This window comes from Lagenorhynchus albirostris, chromosome 8, assembly GCF_949774975.1.
Source record: "Lagenorhynchus albirostris chromosome 8, mLagAlb1.1, whole genome shotgun sequence".
NCBI lineage: Eukaryota > Metazoa > Chordata > Mammalia > Artiodactyla > Delphinidae > Lagenorhynchus > Lagenorhynchus albirostris.
Window position 1 is genome coordinate 65233523 of NC_083102.1, and position 24827 is coordinate 65258349.

Sequence of the window (24827 nt, forward strand, 5' to 3'; positions counted from 1 at the left end):
ATATATTTTTTGACTTTTTATATATTTTTAATTTTGTTTGCAAAGAGAAAAATAAGGACGCCTTTGGAAATACGGCCTTCTTTCACTGCACTCTTTATTAATTTCTTTTATCCCCGTCGCCCCCAGATCCGAGTCTCCCAAGGCAAAGAACCTGCTCACCTGCTGAGTTTGTTCAAAGACAAACCGCTCATTATTTACAAGAACGGAACATCAAAGAAAGGAGGTCAGGTGCCGGCCCCCCCTACACGCCTCTTTCAAGTCCGAAGAAACCTAGCATCGATCACCAGAATTGTGGAGGTAACATCATGCATTCAGTAAAACCTGCCCTGGTCATGGGTTTCCCAGTGGACCTGAGCCATCAACAAATACTAGTCTTTAAAAAAATTGGCAAGTAAACCCCCTTCATTTCTATAATTAATCCAGCGTTCACCATAAAAGATATTAAAAGCAGGAGAATCAAGTAAAAAGTTAACTTCAGATACCAGGCCTCTCATATTTTTCAACCAGCTTATAACAAAACAAATGAATTTTAAGAATAATGTAACAAATCAAGCGGTCAAAGGCGTGAGGCAGCTTAAGCTCTGTCTTGAAAGGCCTGGGGGAAGATGGATTGAGGGTGATGGTCAGGTGACCACACTAGGAAAATTCAAGAGGGAGGGCCCTCATTTGTACAAGTGTGAGGACCATGGAAAGCAAGCTTCGCCACACTGGGCCAGAACCATAACTCAGCTGTTAAGGCCACACAAGCTGTCTCTGACAGCAGCTGTGAAAGAAGTCAAACCCCAGATCACAGTGTCAGACCACAAGACCACCAGGTATGGGCAAGGCAGCGGGCCCAAGTTTTTAAATGGCTGAGTGCTTTGACTTCAGGGAGGATTCATCACACTTCATAACCCAGTCACCTTAGTCACCGTTGAAACCCAAGTCTCCCAAGTCACCCCTAACTGCCCTACACTCTCTGTATGTCCCCAAACCTGGACCATTTGCCAAGTTGTTCAGCTGAGCCCTTAAAACCAGGTGGGTCACAGCATCCCTCCCCCCTCAACCTGTTCTCTAAGCCACCCCGCCTTCTTGCTCCGTGGCTGTGTTCTGAGGACGCAGATTCCCATACAGCCTTCTCAAGTGGAAGTTGTATTTTCCCCCAGTGCCCGCTGACCAAGGACCGGTGGTGGGGTCCCCTCCTTGCTCCACCCTTGCCGTTTTGACTTCTTCTTATCCGTCTCCTTCCCCCATCCCCCTGTGCTGTCCTCTGCTGAGCTCCCGGTCCAGTCCTTCCCCTCTTATTGTTTGGTGGCTTCAGTCGTTGTCTCACCGTCTCCATCACTTTGGCTCCTCTCATCCAACAGTTGTGTCTTGACTCCACTTCATCTCACACTTGTGGTCCTGTACTGGACTCCACTCCGTCATCCCCTCCTGCCCCTCCAGCCGGATGGGCTTTATCTAGTTTGCCAAAGCCCTGCCTTTCGCCGTTAAAAGCCTCATGTCTGACCGCGCTTTTCTCAGCCTCCTGCCAGCATTTGCTAGAGCCACCCTTTTCTGTCTTCTCAGAACGCTATCTTTTTACGAGGCTTCTGGAACCCCTCACTTAGCAGGATTTCTTCCACACTTGAGGGCCACTCTTCTGAAGAGTATTTGCACTCCCAACCGGCTTTGCTGGATTCTCCTCCTCTGCTCGTCCTCTAAGCTCCTGAACCCTCCGAGGCTCAGTCCTGGCCCTCTTCAGAGTGATCTCATTCAGTCATATAATTTAAACGCCATTAGGTAGTGATCTCATCCAGAACATTCTGTGCATGGATTCTCACGTGTTCAATTATGACTACTTTTTTTAATCTGTCAAATGGACGGTGAAGCCTTCATCTACAGGCCCTCTCAGTTGCTTTCAGATGCAAGAATCAAGGAGAATCGTTATGGTCCTGGTCTCTTCCCAGTGGGTACTTCTTCAGGGGGCATCATGAGCTGCTTGTGATGCAGATTCTTTATTTTCTTGCAGCCTCCCAAACCAGCCTTTGCATTCCTAGCCTCTCTGAAATGCGCTAGTCGAAACATTGTTTATAAGGCTTTCTGTTTTCATCTCCTGGGAGGCTAAAGCTTTCTTATGTTCCATTTTGGAACTACTGCCAGGATCCCACACCAGTCTGGGCATGGACCTCTCGTCACCTGTCTCTCCATCGTCCAAGCTCTTTCCTCTGAACCAGTAAGGAGCCATTTGGATTAGAAATTGGAAGTCATAGTTCCTGTAAATCTCCATCATCACATCTGATAGATTCCTTTGAGCTTGGTCCATGGAGCCTCCTTCCTACTGAAAGAGGATGATAAGCACTTCTCTGAGTGTTCCCCACACCTGGGACACATCTTTAAAATTTCCAGCAGCTGTTCGTTGCTCCTCTAGTGCCCTCTCTGGGGACAGGGTCCTGACGAACCTGGTGAAACCCAACTCTCCACATGGTTGATGCCTTCTTCTGGCAGCTCGCCACAGCTGGTCAAACGGCATCATTTGGACAGCCGATCGCCAGCTCCTTCTTGAGGCACTCTCTTCACTTGCCCTCAGGACACCACACTCTTGATTTCTTCCTCTCTCATGGCTGCTCTACCACAGTCTTGTTTCCTGGTTCTTCTTCATCTCCCTGTTAGCACACCTCACATGGAGTCCATATGCATACTGTCACAATCATACAATCCTATAGTCAGACAGAGGGTCTCAAAGAGGCCAGTGCAGAGACACAAAATGACAAGGTCATAGACGCAGTCAAAGGCACAAGCCCATCGTAGGACCTCAGACTCACTCCCAAGCCTGAGACTCTGCACCGCACATGCCTTGTCTGTGCCCCATGCTCCGCTGTCAGCCTCACCCTCAGGCTGGAGTCTGGTCTCAGCCACGTGCCTCTCACTCACTCTGCAGCCACACGGGCTGGAGCTGTGCTCACCTGGCTCATCCCGGACGGTGTCCACAGCTTCTCAGTTGAAAGGAAGAGGGTATGTCAGTGCTGTATTTTTAACCCCCTATAATCAGTCTCTTATAATTTGAGCTATAATTTATCTGAGCCTGGAGAACCTTTCAGTGAATCTATGTTATTATCTCTTTGTCTGTATTAGATCCCGGTCCCTGTTTTATGATTTTTCTGTGTCCCTTGGATTATTTGACAAACCTCTTAGTGGAGGGAGAGAAAAACTGAACACTGTGCTTTACGTTTATCATTTGTGAATATAAACGTATATTTCTTTTCAACCTCTTTCCAAACATCAATTATAGCCCATCCTCCTTCTTGCGGTCTCTTTGAATATTATCCTTGTTATGTATCACTTAAGTTTGCCTTATTTTATTCTCAGAGCCTTGTGCTACTGTCTTCGGGCGGGTGAGCGTTAAAGTGACACAGCGCGATGTGCTCCTAATGTTTCTAACCCCCTAGGCGTGTCCTGGTGCCCCCTGAATTAATATCCTGGGTCAGGACAGAAGTCTGTAGGTGGTTTGGCACTGTCGCAGCTTCTTGGACATGTTTATTGAGGGAGCAGCAATGAATTTACATCATTGTGTTCTTTTTCTTCTTACTCTAGGTAGATGTTGATGCAAAGTCATTGAATTCCAATGATGTTTTTGTCCTGAAACTACGACAAAATAATGGCTACATCTGGAGAGGAAAAGGGGCCAGCCAGGAGGAGGAGAAGGGAGCAGCGTATGTGGCAAGTGTCCTCAAATGTAAAACCACGAGGATTCAGGAAGGCGAGGAACCAGGTGTGTATAGGTGAGGCCAAGGACACTAGCCAGAACTTACATTTGGCATACTTGCTAATCATGTAATTTATTTATTTTTGTCATAAATAGGAACTTTGTAATGGTTGTAGGGCATTAAGAACCCATTCACTAGTTGCAAAAGTGAGTGATGGTGCCAACTATATTTAAGTAACTTCTCCTGCTCTATTTAAGTAACTTCTTAACAGTGAAGTTGAGGTGAGATACGATTATTTGTTAAGGTAAAGCAGTACCGACCATATGCTTCTGAAAATGCACTGGCTAACTTGTGTTTTCCACAGAGGAGTTTTGGAATTCCCTTGGAGGGAAAAAAGACTACCAGACCTCTCCCCTGCTAGAAACCCAGGCTGAAGACCATCCACCTCGGCTTTACGCCTGCTCCAACAAAACTGGAAGATTCATTGTAAGTGTCCCGCGAAACCCTGGGGTAGAATCAGCAGCAGTGGGAGAGAGAAGCGTACTTGTGTTGCTCTAACGCATTCCTGCCCTGATTCTCAGTTTTAGTTTACCTGCAAACCACAGGTGACAGTCTTTGCTCCACGCAGGGTTGGTTTAAGAGCCAGTGACGTAATGGATGTGAAAACATCGGAATACTGTAATGTACTGTATTAATCAAGCTGCTCTTAAATATATCAGCTACTTTGCACCAGTGTCAGCATGTGGTCATTTCGGTACGAATATGCGTGTGGTTGGATTTGCTTATTTAATGGTTTGATGCTTTCTGTACGCAACAATAGTGGTTTCTCTGATCAAACTATGTAAATTTTACACTGCAGTTTCCCACGGGAATAAAAAGTTTCACCATGTTGACAGAATAAAAAATATTATGGAAATATGATCCTTGGGCAAGAATCACAGAAAGCTATATACACACCTGCAAATTAACTGAAATCAGCTGCAATATTTTATGTCATAGTCCCATTCACAAGCTTTGAATTCTAGGCAATTCAAAGTATTTGTGTACAAGAGTGATTGTCTGTGGGTCTCTAAAATATCCTGGGCTGTGGCCCCTCATCTCAGTTTAATCAAAAATTCTGCTTTCTCTGTTTGACATACTAAGTTTTTGTGTAAATCTTTCATTTAAAGAACAAATTCCTTGCCTATAAAATCTGAACTAAAGATTTGGTCACCAAGTCTTAGTAAATACAAGCTTTACTTTTCAATGCACACATGACAATTTAGTAAGTATTTTCCCAGGTACATTGCATGCTTGAAATAAAATGCTTTGAAGAAGAAACTGCTCGTGTGTGAACCACACTTGAAACTTACATGTGATTTGACCTAAAAATTAAAGATTTAAATGGTGGATTGTGATAAATATTAGGTGGTTGGGCACCACAGTTGTTCACCTACTTTGCAGGAAATCCATATATTTTATAAACTTGCTGTCAGAAAAATCTGTTGTTTTACTCTTTTTTTTTTTTTTTGCGGTCCGCGGGCCTCTCACTGTTGTGGTCTCTCCCATTGTGGAGCACAGGCTCCGAAGGCGCAGGCTCAGCGGCCATGGCTCATGGGCCCAGCCACTCCGCGGCATGTGGGATCTTCCCGGACCGGGGCATGAACCCGTGTCCCCTGCAAAGGCAGGTGGACTCTCAACCACTGCGCCACCAGGGAAGCCCTGTTTTACTCTTTTGACTGCTGATTTTATATTGTATCCAAAAATGGCTTTTTCAGCATATGCTCCTATAATTTCTTATTAGTATTATCTACTAATAATGCTGTAAATAACACGTTTGTTTCCAATGGAGATATATGTTAAAAAAAATAACACCTAGGCTTTGTTCTTAGGTTAAAAAAATCTATTAGTTTTTGGGTTTTGTCATTCACATATTTAAGAGAAATATACTTTTCCTTTACACCTACTCATTTTCTTGTTTGATATTTGGAATGCTAATCCCTTCACATTTTAAGGAGAAGGAGTGTTACTAACAAGTGTTTGATCTCATCATCAGAAAGCAGGCTTTAGACATGTAGATTCATACAAGACAGAGCCTACTGGTTAAAAGCACAGCTTTTAGAACCATTCTGCCTGTTTGATATCACTTATTTGGCGATATTATTTACTGGCTGTGTGACCCTAGGCTGGTTACTTACCCTCTCTGTGCTATAATTTTCTCCTCTGAAAAATGGGGATAATCCTAGTACCTACTTCATAGGGTTGTTGTGAATATTAAATTAGTTGTTGCATATATACAACAGTGCCAGGCATGGAGTAAGTGATATTTAAGGTTTTCGCTTTTTTTAAGCATTATGTAATTGGTAATTATTCTGTAAAAAGAAAATATAAACAAATTTGCCCTCTGTAAATGGTTAGTGTTTGTTTGTTTTTTGTGTAACAATCTCAAAATGTAATCAGATTACAACAAACAGTTATTGTCATGCTCAGGGGGCTTCAGGTTGGGGTCATGCCTCTTATTCCCAGGACAGAGCCCAGGAGCACAGGAGGACCCCTGAGTCGCATTTGCTAGTATGACAAGGGCAAGGCCACAGTCAACTTCACCTGCAGAGTCACACAGTAGAGGGAAGGAGCAAACCATAATCCAATCTACCATACCTTCCTAATGATCAGGGGGGGTTTCATCCAGAATTCTTTTAAAAATTTGAACTTTAGATGAATGCATGCCTGCTGGTAATGGGTGCAGTAAACTAACCCTCCCCATTACCCTTTAATGTTAACTACGGAGAACACAATTTAACCCATTTAAAATAAAAATAATGAAGCTTTGCGTATGGAATATTGTTATAATATCATCTTATGGAAAATGATTGATTCATAAAAATGACCAGACTTACTGATTTTATTAAAATAATCTTGACCTACAAAATGAAAGACGATTTAATACCCATATCATAAACTTAAATATCTTTAGGAACTAGGAAGGCAACAGAAATCTGTGAAGCAACTTGTCATAAGGAAGTGGAATTAGAGACAACTGTGGCCAGATTGACTGTACATGGTCTCTCTAAGGCTATATGCAATGTTTATGTTAAGCACTGTCCTCCCCAAATAAGACACCCTGAGTGATACCTGATTAAACAGATAAACAATTATTTAAATCTTTAACTGCCCAAAAGGAAGAAAAAAATGGCTACCAAACTTTTTTTTTGCTGTGCTCCAAATAATGCAAGGCGTTTATATCCCATATATTAGAAAAATCACTGCTTAACTGCTTGGTCATAAAGCTTTTTTATACATTTCAGGTTGAAGAGGTTCCAGGAGAGTTCACCCAGGATGATTTAGCAGAAGATGATGTCATGTTACTAGATGCTTGGGAACAGGTAAGAGAGTGGAACAGGAAGAGAGTGTACTTATAGTTGGGACCTGACACAACCTGCTTTGAGAAATAGCAAGTCTAATAATAAACGGACCCATGGATTTAGGCTGTATTTAAAAGAAACTCTCCACAGTTTGGCAAAAAATAAAACCAGTGTGGCAAGTTGGTTTCTGAATATGGAAATAATTCCACGGCTACCATCTTTGGCTGTATAGTTTTGGCCAAAAAAAACCCTACTTTTCATTTATTTGTAAAATTCACTCGTTCCTAATTTATTCATACATTCATTCATCCACTCATTTAATAAACGCATTAGTTGGTTGCAGTGCATGGGGGGTACGATGCCTCAGGAAGACCAAAATATTCAGAATTTCTCTTGAAATTTGACAAAAAGTCCTAGGAGACCCCTTCCCTGGGGAAGGAATAGACACAGAATAGTTTTGAATCTACACAGTAAAATATATTACTGTTATGTATATATCTTTATTTGATAGAAAATTAATGGCGATTTTATATGTCACATCTGTTAGTTGTTTTCTCCTGTGAAAGGGAAAAATAAATATATTAGGAGCTAAATCATATAGAACAATTATAAAACACTATCTGAATTAGGCCTAGTCTTAGAGTCAACCACAGAGACTTGTTACTTTTAGGTTTGTTCTTACTTGCTAAGTCATTCAGTTATATTACAACTTAGCTCCTTGGTCTAGAATTACCATATTTGAGTTTGGGGTCTAGTCACAGATTCTCCCTAAGTGAATGGATCACTTATTTCTAGATATGAAATTTAAAACCTTATGTCAATAAAACACCTTTGTGTATTTAAGAATTATAAGAATGTTTCCTTATTCAGAAGAATTTAATCTTTTCCATTTGTAGTGAGCTCTGTTGCTTCCATAATCATGGATACTTCAGAATATTTCCTGTACTACATTTCATTTGTTTTTCAATCATACTTTTTATTTACATGGCCATGCTGTCATGGTTTGTTCTGTGCCTGCAAGCAAATATTCTAGCACTTTCAGTATGCATTAGAATGTAATCAAAACTAATTTGACCAAAATTTCTCTGCCAACAAGTGATTTTAAAGTGATTTAAATATAAGGGAATTCAGGAGAATTTTTCATCATTGAAGCAGAAAACCTACACATTTGACAAGAAGGATACATACAGAACATATATCTGTTTTTAAGAATCAGTATTTAAATATTAAACATTATAGCACTTTTACCAAAGTGTGACAGGATACAATACCATAGGACAAGAACCCTAGGACTAAGTTAGGGGATCCTAAAGGGAGTCTGGGGTGCCCACAAACAAGCTACATATGGTTCCCCCAGGATAATAGTATGGGGATACTGACTGCCTTACACACCCCAGGGTTGGGTGCAAAAAACCAGCCAATGTGTGGTTTTAAGGAAAGCTCACTTAATAACTAGAAAACACTATATAAACTTAAAATACCAGAATGTGAAATCTGGAGTCAAACTGGCTGGATATAAATTTAGGGTCTCTTAGTAAGTGTATACATTAGGAAAGTGATTGAACCTCTCTGCACCTCCATCTCCACACCCCTGACTTTGGGGTTGCTGTGAAGATTAAGTGGGATTGTATGAGAAGCACTTTGCATAAGGCTTGCACCACATCTACACTCCCAAAACAATGTGTATTATTATTGCTTCATTTTTCAGATTTTTATTTGGATTGGAAAAGATGCCAATGAAGTTGAGAAATCAGAATCTCTGAAGTCGGGTAAGCTAGATCCCGTGGGGAATTATGACAGTAATTCTGAACAGGTGTTACCAAGTTCCTGACTTCTCTTTTCACCACATCCTCCAAAACCACATATCAAAACCAAGAGGAATCTTAGCTTTCATCTTCAGAACTAAAGAGTAATGGAATTTTTTTTTTAATGAAGAATTTCAGAAAAGGAACAAGAAAAACATATTTTGTTATCTAATTTAGGATGTAATTATATCAATTTATTCTGAAAATTTCTAATTCACTTAAACACTTTTTTATTATGGAAATAGTAAAACCTCCATAACTGTGATAACTTAGATTTTTTTTTAACATCATTATTGGAATATAATTGCTTTACAATGGTGTGTTAGTTTCTGCTTTATGACAAAGTGAATCAGTTATACATATACATATGTTACCATATCTCTTTCCTCTTGCATCTCCCTCCCTCCCACCATCCCTATCCCACCCCTGTAGGTGGTCACAAAGCACTGAGCTGATCACCCTGTGCTATGCGGCTGCTTCCCACTAGCTATCTATTTTACATTTGGTAGTGTATATATGTCCTTGCCACTCTCTCATTTTGTCACAGCTTACCATTCCCCCTCCCCATATCCTCAAGTCTATTCTGTAGTAGGTCTGTGTCTTTATTCCCGTCTTGCCCCTAGGTTCTTCATGACCTTTTTCTTTCTTAGATTCTATATATATATATGTTAGCAAACGGTATTTGTTTTTCTCTTTCTGACTTATTTCACTCTGTATGACAGACTCTAGGTCCATCCACCTCACTACAAATAACTCAATTTCATTTCTTCTTATGGCTGTCTAATATTCCATTGTATATATGTGCCACATCTTCTTTATCCATTCATCTGTTGATGGATACTTAGGTTGCTTCCATGTCCTGGCTATTGTAAATAGAGCTGCAATGAACATTTTGGTACATGACTCTTTTTGAATTATGGTTTTCTCAGGGTATATGCCCAGTAGTGGGATTGCTGGGTCATATGGTAGTTCTATTTTTAGTTTTTTAAGGAACCTCCATACTGTTCTCCATAGTGTCTGTATCAATTTACATTCCCACCAACAGTGCAAGAGGGTTCCCTTTTCTCCACACCCTCTCCAGCATTTATTGTTTGTAGATTTTTTAATGATGGCCATTCTGACCAGTGTGAGATGATATTGCATTGTAGTTTTGATTTACATTTCTCTAAAGATTAATGATGTTGAGCATTCTTTCATGTGTTTGTTCGCAATCTGTATATCTTCTTTGGAGAAATGTCTATTTAGTTCTTCGGCCCATTTTTGGATTGGGTTGTTTTTTTGATATTGAGCTGCATGAGCTGCTTGTAAATTTTGGAGATTAATCCTTTGTCAGTTGCTTCATTTGCAAATATTTTCTCCCATTCTGAAGTCTGTCTTTTCATTTTGTTTATGGTTTCCTTTGCTTTGCAAAAGCTTTTAAGTTTCATTAGGTCCCACTTGTTTATTTTCGTTTTTATGGCCATTTCTCTAGGAGGTGGGTCAAAAAGGATCTTGCTGTGATTTATGTCAAAGAGTGTTCTGCCTATGTTTTCCTCTAAGAGTTTTATAGTTTCTGGCCTTACATTTAGGTCTTTAATCCATTGTGAGTTTATTTTTGTGTATGATGTTAGAGAGTGTCCTAATTTCATTCTTTTACATGCACCTGTCCAGTTTTCCCAGCACCACTTATTGAAGAGGCTGTCTTTTCTCCACTGTATATTCTTGCCTTCTTTATCAAAGATAAGGTGACCATATGTGCATGGGTTTATCTCTGGGCTTTCTACCCTGTTCCATTGATCTATATTTCTGTTTTTGTGCCAGGACCATACTGTCTTGATTACAGTAGCTTTGTAGTATAGTCTGAAGTCAGGGAGCCTGATTCCTCCAGCTCCGTTTTTCTTTCTCAAGATTGCTGTGGCTATTCGGGGTCTTTTGTGTTTCCATACAAATTGTGAAACTTTTTGTTCTAGTTCTGTGAAAAATGCCAGTGGTAGTTTGATAGGGATTGCATTGAATCTGTAGATTGCTTTGGGTAGTAGAGTCGTTTTCACAATGTTGATTCTTCCAATCCAAGAACATGGTATATCTCACCATCTATTTCTATCATCTTTAATTTCTTTCATCAGTGTCTTATAATTTTCTGCATACAGGTGTTTTGTCTCCTTAGGTAGGTTTATTCCTAGATATTTTATTCTTTTTGTTGCAGTGGTAAATGGGAGTGTTTTCTTAATTTCACTTTCAGATTTTTCATCATTAGTGTATAGGAATGCCAGAGATTTCTGTGCATTAATTTTGGATCCTGCTACTTTACCAAATTCATTGATTAGCTCTAGTAGTTTTCTGGTAGCATCTTTAGGATTCTCTATGTATAGTATCATGTCATCTGCAAACAGTGACAGCTTTTTTTCTTCTTGTCTGATTTGGATTCCTTTTATTTCTATTTTTCTCTGATTGCTGTGGCTAAAACTTCCAAAACTATGTTGAATAATAGTGGTGAGAGTGGGCAACCTTGTCTTTTTCCTGATCTTAGTGGAAATGGCTTCAGTTTTTCACCATTGAGGATGATGTTGGGTGTGGGTTTGTCATATTTGGCTTTATTATGCTGAGGAAAGTTCCCTCTATGCCTACTTTTGCAGCGTTTTTATCATAGATGGGTGTTGAATTTTGTCAAAAGCTTTCTCTGCATCTATTGAGATGATCATATGGTTTTTCTCCTTCAACTTGTTAATATGGTGTATCACATTGATTGATTTGGGTATATTGAAGAATCCTTGCATTCCTGGGATAAACCCCACTTGATCATGGTGTATGATCCTTTTAATGTGCTGTTGGATTCTGTTTGCTAGTATTTTGTTGATGATTTTTGCATCTATGTTCATCAGTGATATTGGCCTGTAGTTTTCTTTCTTTGTGACATCTTTGTCTGGTTTTGTTATCAGTGTGATGGTGGCCTCATAGAATGAGTTTGGGAGTGTTCCTCCCTCTGCTATATTTTGGAAGAGTTTGAGAAAGATGGGTGTTAGCTCTTCTCTAAATGTTTGATAGAATTCGCCTGTGAAGCCATCTGGTCCTGGGCTTTTGTTTGTTGGAAGATTTTTAATCACAGTTTCAAATTCAGTGCTTGTGATTGGTCAGTTCATATTTTCTATTTCTTCCTGATTCAGTCTTAGAATGTTGTGCATGTCTAAGAATTTGTCCATCTCTTCCAGGTGGTCCATTTTATTGGCATAGAGTTGCTTGTAGTAATCTCTCATGATCCTTTGTATTTCTGCAGTGTCAGTTGTTACTTCTCCTTTTTCATTTCTAATTCTATTGACTTAATCTTCTCCCTTTTTTTTTGATGAGTCTGGCTAATGGTTTATCAATTTTGTTTATCTTCTCAAAGAACCAGCTTTTAGTTTTATTGATCTTTTTAATCACAATTAAGTTAATTATCATTTCCTTCATTTCTTTTTGATTTATTTCTGATCTGATCTTTATGATTTCTTTCCTTCTGCTAACTTTGGGGTTATTTTGTTCTTCTTTCTCTAATTGCTTTAGGTGTAAGGTTAGGTTGATTATTTGAAATGTTTCTTGTTTCTTAAGGTAGGATTGTATTGCTATAACCTTGCCTCTTAGAACTGCTTTTGCTGCATCCCATAGGTTTTGGGTCAACGTGTTTTCAGTGTCTTTTGTTTCTAGGTATTTTTTGATTCCCTCTTTGCTATCTTCAGTGATCTCTTGGTTATTAAGTAGTGTATTGTTTAGCCTCCATGTGTTTGTATTTTTTACAGATTGTTTCCTGTAATTCATATCTAGTCTCATAGCGTTGTGGTCGGAAAAGATACTTGATACAATTTCAATTTTCTTAAATTTACCAAGGCTTGATTTGTGACCCAGGATATGATCTATCCTGGAGAATGTTCCATGAGCACTTGAGAAGAGTGTGTATTCTGTTGTTTTTCGATGGAATGTCCTATAAATATCAATTAAGTCCATCTTGTTTAATGTATCATTTAAAGCTTGTGTTTCCTTATTTATTTTCATTTTGGATGATCTGTCCATTGCTGAAAGTGGGGTGTTAAAGTCCCCTACTATGATTGTGTTACTGTCAATTTCCTCTATAATGGCTGTTAGTATTTTTTCTTTTCTTTTTGCGGTACGCAGGCCTCTCACGGTTGTGGCCTCTCCCATTGCGGAGCACAGGCTCCAGATGCGCAGGCTCACCAGCCATGGCTCACGGGCCCAGCCGCTCCACGGCATGTGGGATCTTCCCGGACCGGGGCATGAACCCGTGTCCCCTGCATGAGCAGGCGGACTCTCAACCACTGCGCCACCAGGGAAGCCCTGGCTGTTAGTATTTGCCTTATGTGTTGAGGTGCTCCTATGTTGGGTGCATAAATATGTACAATTGTTATATATTCTTCTTGGATCAATCCCTTGATTATTATGTAGTGTCCTTCTTTGTCTCTTGTAATAGTCTTTATTTTAAAGTCTATTTTGTCTTACATGAGAATTGCTACTCCAGCTTTCTTTTGACTTCCATTTGCATAGAATATCTTTTTCCATCCCCTCACTTTCAGTCTGTATGTGTCCCTAGGTCTGAAGTGTGTCTCCTGTAGACAGCGTATATACGGGTCTTGTTTTTGTATCCATTCAGCCAGTCTATGTCTTTTGGTTGGAGCATTTAATCCATTTACATTTAAGGTAATTATTGATATGTATGTTCCTATTACCATTTTCTTAATTGTTTAGGGTTTGTTATTGTAGGTCTTTTCCTTCTCTTGTGTTTCCTGCCTAGGGAAATTCCTTTAGCATTTGTTTTAAAGCTGGTTTGGTGGTGCTGAATTCTCTTAGCTTTTGCTTGTTTGTAAAGGTTTTAATTTCTCCATCAAATCTGAATGAGATCCTTGCTGGGTAATCTTGGTTGTAGGTATTTCTCCTTCATCACTTTAAATATGTCCTGCCTCTCCCTTCTGGCTTGCATAGTTTCTGCTGAAAGATCAGCTGTTAACCTTATGGGGATTCCCTTGTGTGTTGTTTGTTGTTTTTCCCTTGCTGCTTTTAATATGTTTTCTTTGTATTTTATTTTTGATACTTTGATTAATATGTGTCTTGGCGTGTTTCTCCTTGGATTTATCCTGTATGGGACTCTCTGTGCTTCCTGGACTTGATTAACTTTTTCCTTTCCCATATTAGGTAAGTTTTCAACTATAATCTCTTCAAATATTTTCTCAGTCCCTTTCTTTTTCTCTTCTTCTTCTGGGACCCCTATCATTCGAATGTTGGTGCATTTAATTTTGTCCCAGAGGTCTCTGAGGCTTTCCTCAGTTCTTTTCATTCTTTTGTCTTTTTTCTGTTCTGCAGTAGTTATTTCCACTATTTTATCTTCCAGGTCACTTATCCGTTCTTCTGCCTCTGTTATTCTGCTATTGATCCCTTCTAGAGCATTTTTAATTTCATTTATTGTGTTGTTCATCATTGTGTGTTTGCTCTTTAGTTCTTCTAGGTCCCTGTTAAACGTTTCTTTTATTTTCTCTCTTCTATTTGCAAGATTTTGGATCATCTTTACTATCATTATTCTGAATTCTTTTTCAGGTAGACTGCCTGTTTCCTCTTCATTTGTTAGGTGATGGGTTTTTGCCTTGCTGCTTCATCTGCTGTGTGTCTTTCTGTCTTCTCATTTTGCTTAACTTACTGTGTTTGGGGTCTGCTTTTCGCAGGCTGCAGGTTCGTAGTTCGCATTGTTTTTGGTGTCTGTCCCCAGTGGCTAAGGTTGGTTCAGTGGGTTGTGTAGGCTTCCTGGTGGAGGGGACTAGTGCCTGTGTTCTGGTGTGTGAGGCTGGATCTTGTCTTTCTGGTGGGCAGGTCCACGTCTGGTGGTGTGTTTTGGGGTGTTTGTGGCCTTATTATGATTTTAGGCAGCCTCTCTGCTAATGGATGGGGTTGTGTTCCTGTCTTGCTAATTGTTTGGCATAGGGTGTCCAGCAGTGTAGCTTGCTGGTTGTTGAGTGAAGCTGGGTCTTGGCGTTGAGATGGAGATCTCTGGGAGATTTTTGCAATTTGATATTACGTGTAGCTGGGAGGTCTCTTGTGGACCAGTGTCCTGCACTTGGTTCTCCCACCTCAGAGGCACAGCCCTGATGCCTGGCTGGAGCACCAAGAGCCTTTCATCCACATGGCTCAGAATAAAAGGGAGAAAAAATGTATAGAAAGAAAGAAAGGAAGGAAGGAAGAAAGGAAGAAAGAAAGAAAGAAAGAAAGAAGGAAGATAAAATAAAATAGGTATTAAAATAAAATATAATTACTAAGAAAAAAATTTTTAAAAGTTAAAAAAAAATTTTAAAAACGGACGTACAGAACCCTAGGACAAATGGTAAAAGTAAAGCTATACAGACAAAATCACACACAGAAGCACACACATACACACTCACAAAAGGAGAAAAAGGGAAAATATATATATATTTATAACTTTGCTCCCAAATTCTACCTCCTCAATTTGAGATGACTTGTTGCCTATTCAGGTATTCCATAGATGCAGGGTCCATCAAGTTGATTGTGGAGATTTAATCAGCTCCTCCTCAGGCTGCTTGGGGAGATTTCCCTTTCTCTTCTTTGTTCACACAGCTCCCGGGGTTCAGCTTTGGATTTGGACCCGCCTCTGCGTGTAGGTCGCCTGAGTGCGTCTGTTCTTCGCTCAGACAGGACAGGGTTAAAGGAGCAGCTGCTTCGTGGGCTCTGCTCACTTGGGGCGGGGAGGGTGGGGCCGGTAGGGGTACAGAATGTGGGGCAAGCCTGCGGCGGCAGAGACCAACATGACGTTGCACCAGCCTGAGGCGCGCCGTGTGTTCTCCCGGGGAAGTTGTCCCCGGATCACGGGACCCTGGTGTGGCGGGCTGCACAGGCTCCCGGGAGGGGAGGTGTGGAGAGTTACCTGTGCTCGCACACAGGGTTTTTGGTGGCGGCAGCAGCAGCCTTAGCATCTCATGCCCGTCTCTGGGGTCCGCGCTGATAGCCGCGGCTCGCGCCCGTCTCTGGAGCTCCTTTAAGCAGCGCTCTTAATCCCCTTTCCTCGCGCACCAGGAAGCAGAGGCAAGAAAAAGTCTCTTGCCTCTTCGGCAGCTCCAGACCTTTTCCCGGACTCCTTCCCGTCTAGCTGTGGCTCACTAGCCCCCTTCAGGCTGTGTTCACACAGACAGCCCCAGTCCTCTCCCTGGGGTCTGACCTCCGAAGCCCGAGCCTCAGCTCCCAGCCCCCGCTCACCCCGGCGGGTGAGCAGACAAGCCACTCGGGCTGGTGAGTGCCGGTCGGCACCGATCCTCTGTGCGGGAATCTCTCCGTTTTGCCCTCCGCACCCCTGTGGCTGCGCTCTCTTCCGCGGCTCCGAAGCTTTTCCCCTCCGCCACCCGCAGTCTCCGCCCGCGAAGGGGCTTCCTAGTGAGTGGAGACTTTTCCTCTTTCATAGCTCCCTCCCACTGGTGCGGGTCCCGTCCCTATTTTTCTGTCTCTGTTTTTTCTCTTTTCTTTTGCCCTACCCAGGTACGTGGGGGGTTTCTTGCCTTTTGGGAGGTCTGAGGTCTTCTGCCAGCGTTCAGCAGGTGTTCTGTAGGAGTTGTTCCACACGTAGATGTATTTCTGATGTATTTGTGGAGAGGAAGTTGATCTCCGCATCTTACTCTTCCACCATCTTGAAGCTCTGACAACTTAGATTTTTATAAATTCCTTTTGAGGAATGCTGTTCTTTCTGGCACAGTTTTTTGTTTGTTTGTTTTTGTATTATTGCAAAGTAAAGAATAATTATGCTGTAAGAATAATTCCATAAAATTTGGAATTTTTTCAGGCAATAATGAGACTCTCATGCACATTCCACGGCAGATGAGAGAAGACAAGGAATTGTTCATATGGAGTAGCATTGGCTACTTTAGGGCAATGAAAATTTGATTTATTACTTTTATTGGCAAGCTTTTCATTCTATAGTTATTTTACTTTAATTGAAACTAACTCACTTTATTTGTCTTTTAAACTCTTTTTAGCCAAAATATACCTTGAGACAGACCCTTCTGGAAGAGACAAGGGGACGCCAATTGTCATCATAAAACAGGGCCATGAGCCATCTACATTCACAGGCTGGTTCCTGGGCTGGGATTCCAGCAGGTGGTAAACTGAGTTTTGTAGGAAAAAGCAAACAAACAAACATTATGGGGCAACTGTCCCATTGCTGTTTGGTGGGGAGAAAGGGGGAGCTTGTTTGTTTGTTTGACTTTAGAAAATTAACCTCAGCCATGTGGCTGTTTTTTAATGCTTAGTACTGGTTTGAAATTTCTTTTAAACTGGAATTTTCTTATGTTAGTATTTTTAAATAACTTAAAGTAAACTTTTGTTATGGACCAGTATTAGCTCTGCTGGATCCTGGCTTATATCTTTTATATGACCTTTTAAAGGAGAAAAGCTATGCTCAGTCTAGGGGAGTTTGTCAGGAAATTTTACAATTCAGGAGTGATTAGCCAAACTTGTACTTTAATATATCAGAGAAGAAAGTTATAAATGCCTTTGAGGTTATTCTCCTTTCTGTGTGTTATGTTCAAAAGAATCACATGCTTGCAGTAAGGTTTCCATTAAAATAGGTTTAAAAGTTTGCTGTTTTCCTTCTTTAGCCAATGTGACTTTGATACCATTAACTCTTAAGTGTCATTTTCTTTTTTTTTTAAAAGTTTTTGGCCACACCCCCACGGCATGTAGGATCTTAGTTCCCCAACCAGGGATTGAACCCACGCCTCCTGCATTGGAAGGCAGAGTCTTAACCACTGGACCGCCAGGGAAGTCCCAAGTGTAATTTTCTAGAAGAAACTTTACCTTTTTGGCCTTTTAAAAAGCCTTTGAGGGGCTTCCCTGGTGGCGCAGTGGTTGAGAGTCCACCTGCCGATGCAGGGGACACGGGTTCGTGCCCCGGTCCGGGAAGATCCCACATGCCGTGGAGCGGCAGGGCCCGTGAGCCATAGCCACTGAGCCTGCGCGTCTGGATCCTGTGCTCCGCAACAGGAGAGGCCGCAAAAGTGAGAGGCCCGCGTACCAAAAAAAAAAAAAAAAAAGCCTTTGAAAGCACAGCTCTTTCATGACAAAATAATTTGTATTCGTATCGACTTTTATATATATCTATATATTTGACAGTAATGTTTAATAGCTCAAAAGATATGTACAAAAAGGTTTCACTAATCCTGTCTTTCCTCATTAAAATACATCTTTTTAAAAAGGTTGTTGTGACATTTTATTCAAGTGTGATGTATCAGTTAATTACACAGTTAACCTTAAGGTTACAAATACTTTTATGCATAAATAAATATGAATTTAATTTTTAAAAATTCATTCTCATTACATAGTCAAAATTAAACTTTTCCATGGTTATATAATTTTCAACTTTAAATACCATAGTGCAAATGAAAGCAGGGTCCTGTTAAAAAATACACAGAAGCATATTAACAGTTTTAAGAGTTTTTGTGAGCAAAAATCGATTTGGATTGGGCAGTGCCAAAGCGAGCACTCCAAGGGGACTATAATGGAGAAAAAGTGGAAACAAAGCAAGAAAATTACTACTGATTGGCTACAGCTTGAAGCCTAGTTGACTCTGATTGGTTGGATTTCGTAACCGTGACGCATTTACAGGCTTGGGTTTTGGTTTGCTTACGTCGGCTGCCACGGCACTGGAGCTGCCTCAGTCTAATGCCTCTTCGCTTAACTAAACAGAAAACAGGCTTTGGGGCCGAAGACGGTGCTCAGGAAAGCAGAAAACGGCTTTGGTGGTAAGCTACGGGGTGGCAGGATGAGGAGGGGAAGCCATACTTCAATGGGAAGGGGAATCAAACAGAGATGGGATCTGAGGAATTCTGACCCTCTCGCTGGGGAAATGAAGGGCTGTGTGTTTCACATTTGGTCCTGGCCTGGGTCCTGGCATGAGAACGTGGACCCGCGTCCATTACGGCCTGAAGGTGGATGGTCTTGTGGGGACCTGGGGCTTAGGTGGGTGGTAGGGAAGCAGTGAGAAGCTGTACTTCCAGGGACTGTTCATTCATTTAATAAATATTTATTAGGCATCTGCCGGGTGTCAGGCGCTCTAGGGGCCAACGTGAATGAAACTGACAAAATCCCAAAGGTCATCGAGTTTATATTCCAGGGAAGAGGCTAATAAAAACAAAATCAGTAAGTGATATATTATAAAAATATATTAGAAGATAAGTCCTGTGGAGGGAAAAAGATAAAGAAGGAGGATAGGAAATACTTGGATAAGAGTGAGGTGGGGTACAGATTTCATAGGGTGCTTAGGCAGGAGCAAACCTTGTGATCACACCTGAGCAGAAGGAATGCCAAGTACTAAGGCCTGGAGGTGGAAGCAAGCCCCATATAATGGGGCTGAAGTCTCAAGAAGCAGGGAGATTCCTTGGGGTTCTCTCCTGTCACCCCTGGGCTACAAAACATTCATCTTCAGCACACCTGCTGTTTAAGCCTGAGTTGTGAAAAGGTTGCTTTCTCAAATCGGAAACCCAAGTACTCAGAGGCAGGGATGGTGATGCCCGACGAGACAGGCGCGGCATCAGCACAAGCAGTGTGGGGAGAATGTAGCCATGGGGGGTGTTCACAGAAATTACCAGCAACAACAGCTGCTGTATCAGGGAGGTTCATGAGTCCTGTGTTAGTGAACTGAAGGGCTGCTGGTGAAGAGAGGGGATGAAGAGCATTTGTAAAAATTAGCTGGAAAGGGTGAGCTAGGGAGTTGCTGTTTTCATTTCACACCTAAAACTGATGTGGCTGGAAAAAACACAATACGTGTGAAGTCAGTCTCGGGGAGGGGAACCAATCTCTTCTAAAAAGGCGAATTTGGTGGATTATAGAAGGGCCGTTGTTCTATGATATTATGTAGTCTTAAAACTCCAGTTATAAAAATAGAACTGCCATATGACCCAGCAATCCCACTGCAGGGCATATACCCTGAGAAAACCATAATTCAAAAAGACTCATGTACCACAATGTTCATTGCAGCTCTATTTACAATAGCCAGGGTATGGAAGCTGCCTAAGTGTCCATTGACAGATGAGTGGATAAAGAAGATGTGACATATTTATACAATGGAGTATTACTCAGCCATAAAAAGAAATGAAATTGAGTTATTTGTAGTGAGGTGGATGGACGTAGAGCCTGTCATACAGAGTGAAGTAAGTCAGAAAGAGGTAAACAAATACCATATGCTAACACATACATATGGAATCTAAAAAAAAAAAAAAGGTTCTGATGAACCTAGGGGCAGGAGAGGAATAAAGACACACATGCAGAGAATGGACTTGAGGACACAGGGATGGGGAAGGGTAAGCTGGGACAAAGTGAGAGAGTGGCACTGACATATATTTACTACCAAATGTAAAATAGATAGCTAGTGGGAAGCAGCTGCATAGCACAGGGAGACCACCTAGAGGGATGGAATAGAGAGGGTGAGAGGGAGACACAAGAGGGAGGGGATATGGGGGTATATGTATATGTATAGCTGATTCACTTTGTTATAAAGCAGAAACTAACACACGATTGTAAAGCGATTATACTCCAATAAAGATGTTAAAAAACAAAAAAACAAACCAAAGAAAACCTCCAGTTATATGTAAACCCACATAGAAGTCAGTCTCTTGGATTTGAAAAGCAGTTTTATATAGCCTAATCAATAAGTATAAAAGTTTCATAATTTATTTTCTACTTTTCTTGAATAGAACTATTGCTTGCTAATTTTTAACATGAAACATTAGATAACTTTCTTGCCTCTGATTTTCCTGAAAGACTTTTGGGATGAAAAACCATAACAAATTTAGCCCTCAGCTACTAGTGCTTTACAGACCTTTCTTTGCTTCAAATAATATAGCACACTGTTTTTTCTGTGAAATTTGTGACAGGAAAAAAAATTAGTGAATCTAGGAAAACCAAGTGCTAATCAGAAATCAGTATTCTAGTCAGAAGTAGCATATTTCAGGAATTTCAAATAAGGTTAGATTATGGCATTAACTTTGAGCAAAAGGGCAGGAAACAAGGAACCTGGGTAAAGTGAACTATTGTTTTGTCGTCTTAGCATTGTTTGTTTGTTTTGCGAGACCATCAGAGAATTGACTTCAAAATAACTTATATTGGACAGATTTCTCACAGAGATTAAATTTTAGTCAAAATAAAAGAATATTAGTATTCATTATATATACAGGATGGGTATGTTGTTGTTCAAAAAAATGTATTTTCAAAACGTTTTTTCTTGCTGTACCTTCAGATTTTTTTCTCCATTATGATTTCTCCCCTTTTAGTTTTAAAGAGCTATGTTAGGTATTTTAAAAGTATGTTACGTATTTTATATATTCTCTAAAATAGTTCTGTCTCTTAAAACCATCCTTATTGTGCTACCTAAAATATTAATGATGAAATATTTTAAAGATTGGATCTACATTTTATTGTATATGCCTGGATAAATTCCATATGGTTCAAAAATTTGAATGTGAAAATAATAGATGAAAACATGGAATTCCACTGTAATGGGGAAATCATCTCTCAAGAACTGACAGAAGAGGAAAATCAGTAAGGACCCAGAGGTCCCGAACAGCATTCTCAGCCAGTTTAACCCAATTGATGTGTACTGAACACTCCACCAATAATGGCAGCATAGCTGTTTTTTTTTTTTTTTTAGCATAGTGGTTTTTTAAGGGCATTTAAATTATTTGCCAAGAGAGAAAATATTCTGGGCCATAAAACAAATTTCAACAAACGTGAAGTATTGAAATCATACAAACTATGTTCTCTAACTACAATGGAATTAAAGTAGAAATTCATAACAGGCAGATATCTTGCTAATTTGTACATATTTGGATAAATGGAAAAATCACAAGGGAAATAAGAAAATATTTTTATTTCAATGAAATTGAAATACAGCCTATTAAAATGTGTGGAATACAGCTAACTCAGGGCTTAAAAGAAATTTTGTAGCATTAAATGCTAACATTAGATGAATAGAAAGGCCTCAAATCAATGTTGTAAGCTTCCACCTTAAGAAACTAAAAGAAGAGTAAAATTAAACCTAAAGAAAGCAGAGAGAAGAAAATGACTAATACAGAAAATGGGGGAAAATATAAATTACTAAAATCAGGAATAAAAGAGGGGTATCACCACAGAACCTATGGACACTGAAGAGAAAATAAGAAACATAATTGTATGCTTATAAATCTGACATTGATGAAATGGGCAAATTCTTTGGGAGACACAAACTACTAAAGTTAACTCAGGAAGAAACAGAACTTAAGTAGCAACACATACACACACATTAAACAAATTGAATTCATAGGTAAACCCCTCTGGCAGAGAAAAGCCTAGGCCTAATTAGGCTTCACTGGTGACTTCTGTCAACATTTGAAAAAGCAATTCAACCAATTCTATACAAACTGTTCCCAATAATAGAAGATGAGGCCAGTATTACCCTGATATCAGAACTAAACAAAGTGATTATAAGAAAGGAATACTCTATGCCAGTATTCCTCAATACATAGAGGTAAAAACTTTAAAGTTTATCAAATTGAATCCAAATTCAATGGGTTTTATTCCAGGAATCCATTTTAACATTTAAAAATTAAGAATTCTCCATATTAATAGACTACAAGGGAAAAAACATATGAACGTCTGAATAGGTACAGAAAAGCATTTGATAAAATTCAGCAACCACTGATAATGAAAACTCTCAGCAGATGAGGTATAAAATGGAAGTTCCTCAATCTTAAAACGGGTATATATGAAAAAGTGTACAGCTGACATATTTAAGAGCAGAAGACCAAATTTTTCCCACTAAGATCTGGAACATGATACAGAAGTTTGTTTTCATCTCTTCTGTGTTTTACTGGAGGTCCTAGCCAGGTAGAGAAGGCAGGGTTTCTCAGTCTTGGTACTACTGATATTTTGATAATTCTTTGCTCTTCAGGCTGTCCGGGCGTTAGAGGATGACTAGGATCATCTCTGGCCTCTGCTTAACAGAAAACCGTAACCCCCATCTCTCCCACCCCTACTTCCAGTGTACCAATCAAAACTGTCTCCAGACATTACAAATGTCCTTGGGGGGAGAGGGAAGCAAAATTACTCCCAATGGAGAACCACTTCAGTGAGGCAAGAGAAAGAACTAAAAGGTTCATAGACTGGAAAGGGAGATGTGAGTACTCTTGGTGAAAGTCACCTGGGTGTTAATAATCTTTAACTGCTCCCAGGTGAATATAATATGCAGCCAGGATAAATACCTACTAGAGTCTTCTGCAAATCAAATACAGCTCGCTCTGACTCTAGGCCTGGCCTCACTATTCAGGGAGACTTCTTCGATTGTTTTCAGTTGTAGGAACAGCCAAAACTAACTATCTATCCTTCACAGTATTTGATAACCAGCAAAACATCCCTTTGACTTAAAAACGCTGTTCATGTTCTACTCTTGCCTCAAATCAAATTTGAGGTAGTGAATACTCTTTTAAAGAAAAATCTAAACCCCAGCAGCATAAGATTTACTTTCTGTTTACTCTAAAAATAGGAGTAGCATTAAGGGTGAAAATGATCTACTTGTAAACCTCTTCAAGTACATTAAAACAGTGTTCTGCCTGATTAAAGCAAAAATTAAGAAATTAAAAAATATATGTACCTTCAGAGATGTATACATCCAAACAGCACAGTAGAGGGCACTCCTTGCCCATGTTAATAAACAGGGTGCTGAAGACACTGAAAAATACAGTCATATTTACTTTTATTTTAGATTGGACATGAATAGTGCTAGGCAGGTCAAATGTGGCTGTGGAAGTATTTTATACTCTTCCAATTCGGGGGTTCAGTAGACTGCCATCATATATTGCTTTTATAATATATTTGCTACCTGCTAGGCTATCCTGTCATGTATATCCTGATATGTATATATGCAGTATATATCTTTCTAAGATAGATACATACCTATATGTATCCATCTGTCTCCTTCTATATATCCTGGTATATAGCCTAGTGCTGGTGATACAACAGAAAGCAGATAGTTAAGGATGCCCTCCCTCAGTGGAGCTACAGCCTAGTGGGTGGAGAAGAGAAGATGCAAACACTAAAATACATATTGCCATATAGCAATAAGTGTTATGAAGGAAAATAGGACAGGAAGAGAAAAATAAGGCCAGGGATTGTGAGATGAGGGATTCTATTTTAGATAGAGTGAACAGGGAAGGCCTTTCTGAGGTGGTATTGGGACAGAGACCTGAAGGAAGTGAGGGAATGAGTCTGTGATGGTTAATGGTATGTGTCACCTTGACTGGACCAACGGATGCCCAGATATCTGGTTAAATATTACTTCTGGATGTGTCTGTGAAGGTGTTTCCTGGAGAGATTAGTATTTGAATTGGTAGACTGGGTAAAGCAGATGGCCCTCCCCAGTATGGGTGGGCATCATTCAATCTGCTACGGGCCTGAGTGGAACAAAAAGATGGGGGAAGGTTGAATTGGCTCTCTCTGCCTGACTGCTTGAGCTGAGATATCAGTCTTCTCCTGCCCTTGGGCTGACTTACACCATTAGGTCTCCTGTTCTCAGGCTTTTGGACTCAGACTGGAATTTATACCACTGGCTTTCCTGGGTCTCCAGCTTGCAGATGGCATATTGTGGGACTTCTCAGCCTTCATAATCACGTGAGTCAACTTCTTATAATAAATCTTATTTTGTGTAGATAGATATAGATAGATACCAAGATCTATATGTCTGTCTGTCTATCTAGCTATCCCTTTGGTTTTGTTCTATGGAGAAGCGTGACTAGTGACTAACACAGAGCCTTGGGCACATCTCTGGGTGGAGACCAGCAGAGCCTTTCTGTGTAGAGGCATAAGAAGCTGCTTGGTTTGCTCAAGGAAATGTGAGGAAGCCAGTGTGGTTGTAGTGATGGAGAGAGATGGAGAAGTGTGGGAGATGAGATCAGAAAGGTAGTAGAAGCATAGATCATACAGAACTTGTGACGTTTTCATTTTCCCTCTGGATGGGATTTACTGGAATGACATGA

At 40.3% G+C, this 24827-nt stretch overlaps 1 protein-coding gene across 3 annotated transcripts in view; it reads left to right on the plus strand.

Moving 5' to 3' along the window:
• SCIN (scinderin) overlaps positions 1 to 24827 on the plus strand; it is a 134705-nt gene that overhangs the window by 62556 nt on the left and 47322 nt on the right. Inside the window, exons 11-16 of one of the 3 annotated variants that reach the window (XM_060157105.1) lie at positions 127 to 297; positions 3553 to 3730; positions 4030 to 4151; positions 6950 to 7027; positions 8715 to 8775; positions 24368 to 24462. In XM_060157105.1, the coding sequence (XP_060013088.1) occupies positions 127 to 297; positions 3553 to 3730; positions 4030 to 4151; positions 6950 to 7027; positions 8715 to 8775; positions 24368 to 24462 (705 nt within the window). Of the gene's footprint in view, positions 1 to 126; positions 298 to 3552; positions 3731 to 4029; positions 4152 to 6949; positions 7028 to 8714; positions 8776 to 16802; positions 17849 to 24367; positions 24463 to 24827 lie in introns of those variants that run through there. The other 2 variants (XM_060157106.1, XM_060157107.1) reach the window with 2 other exon arrangements.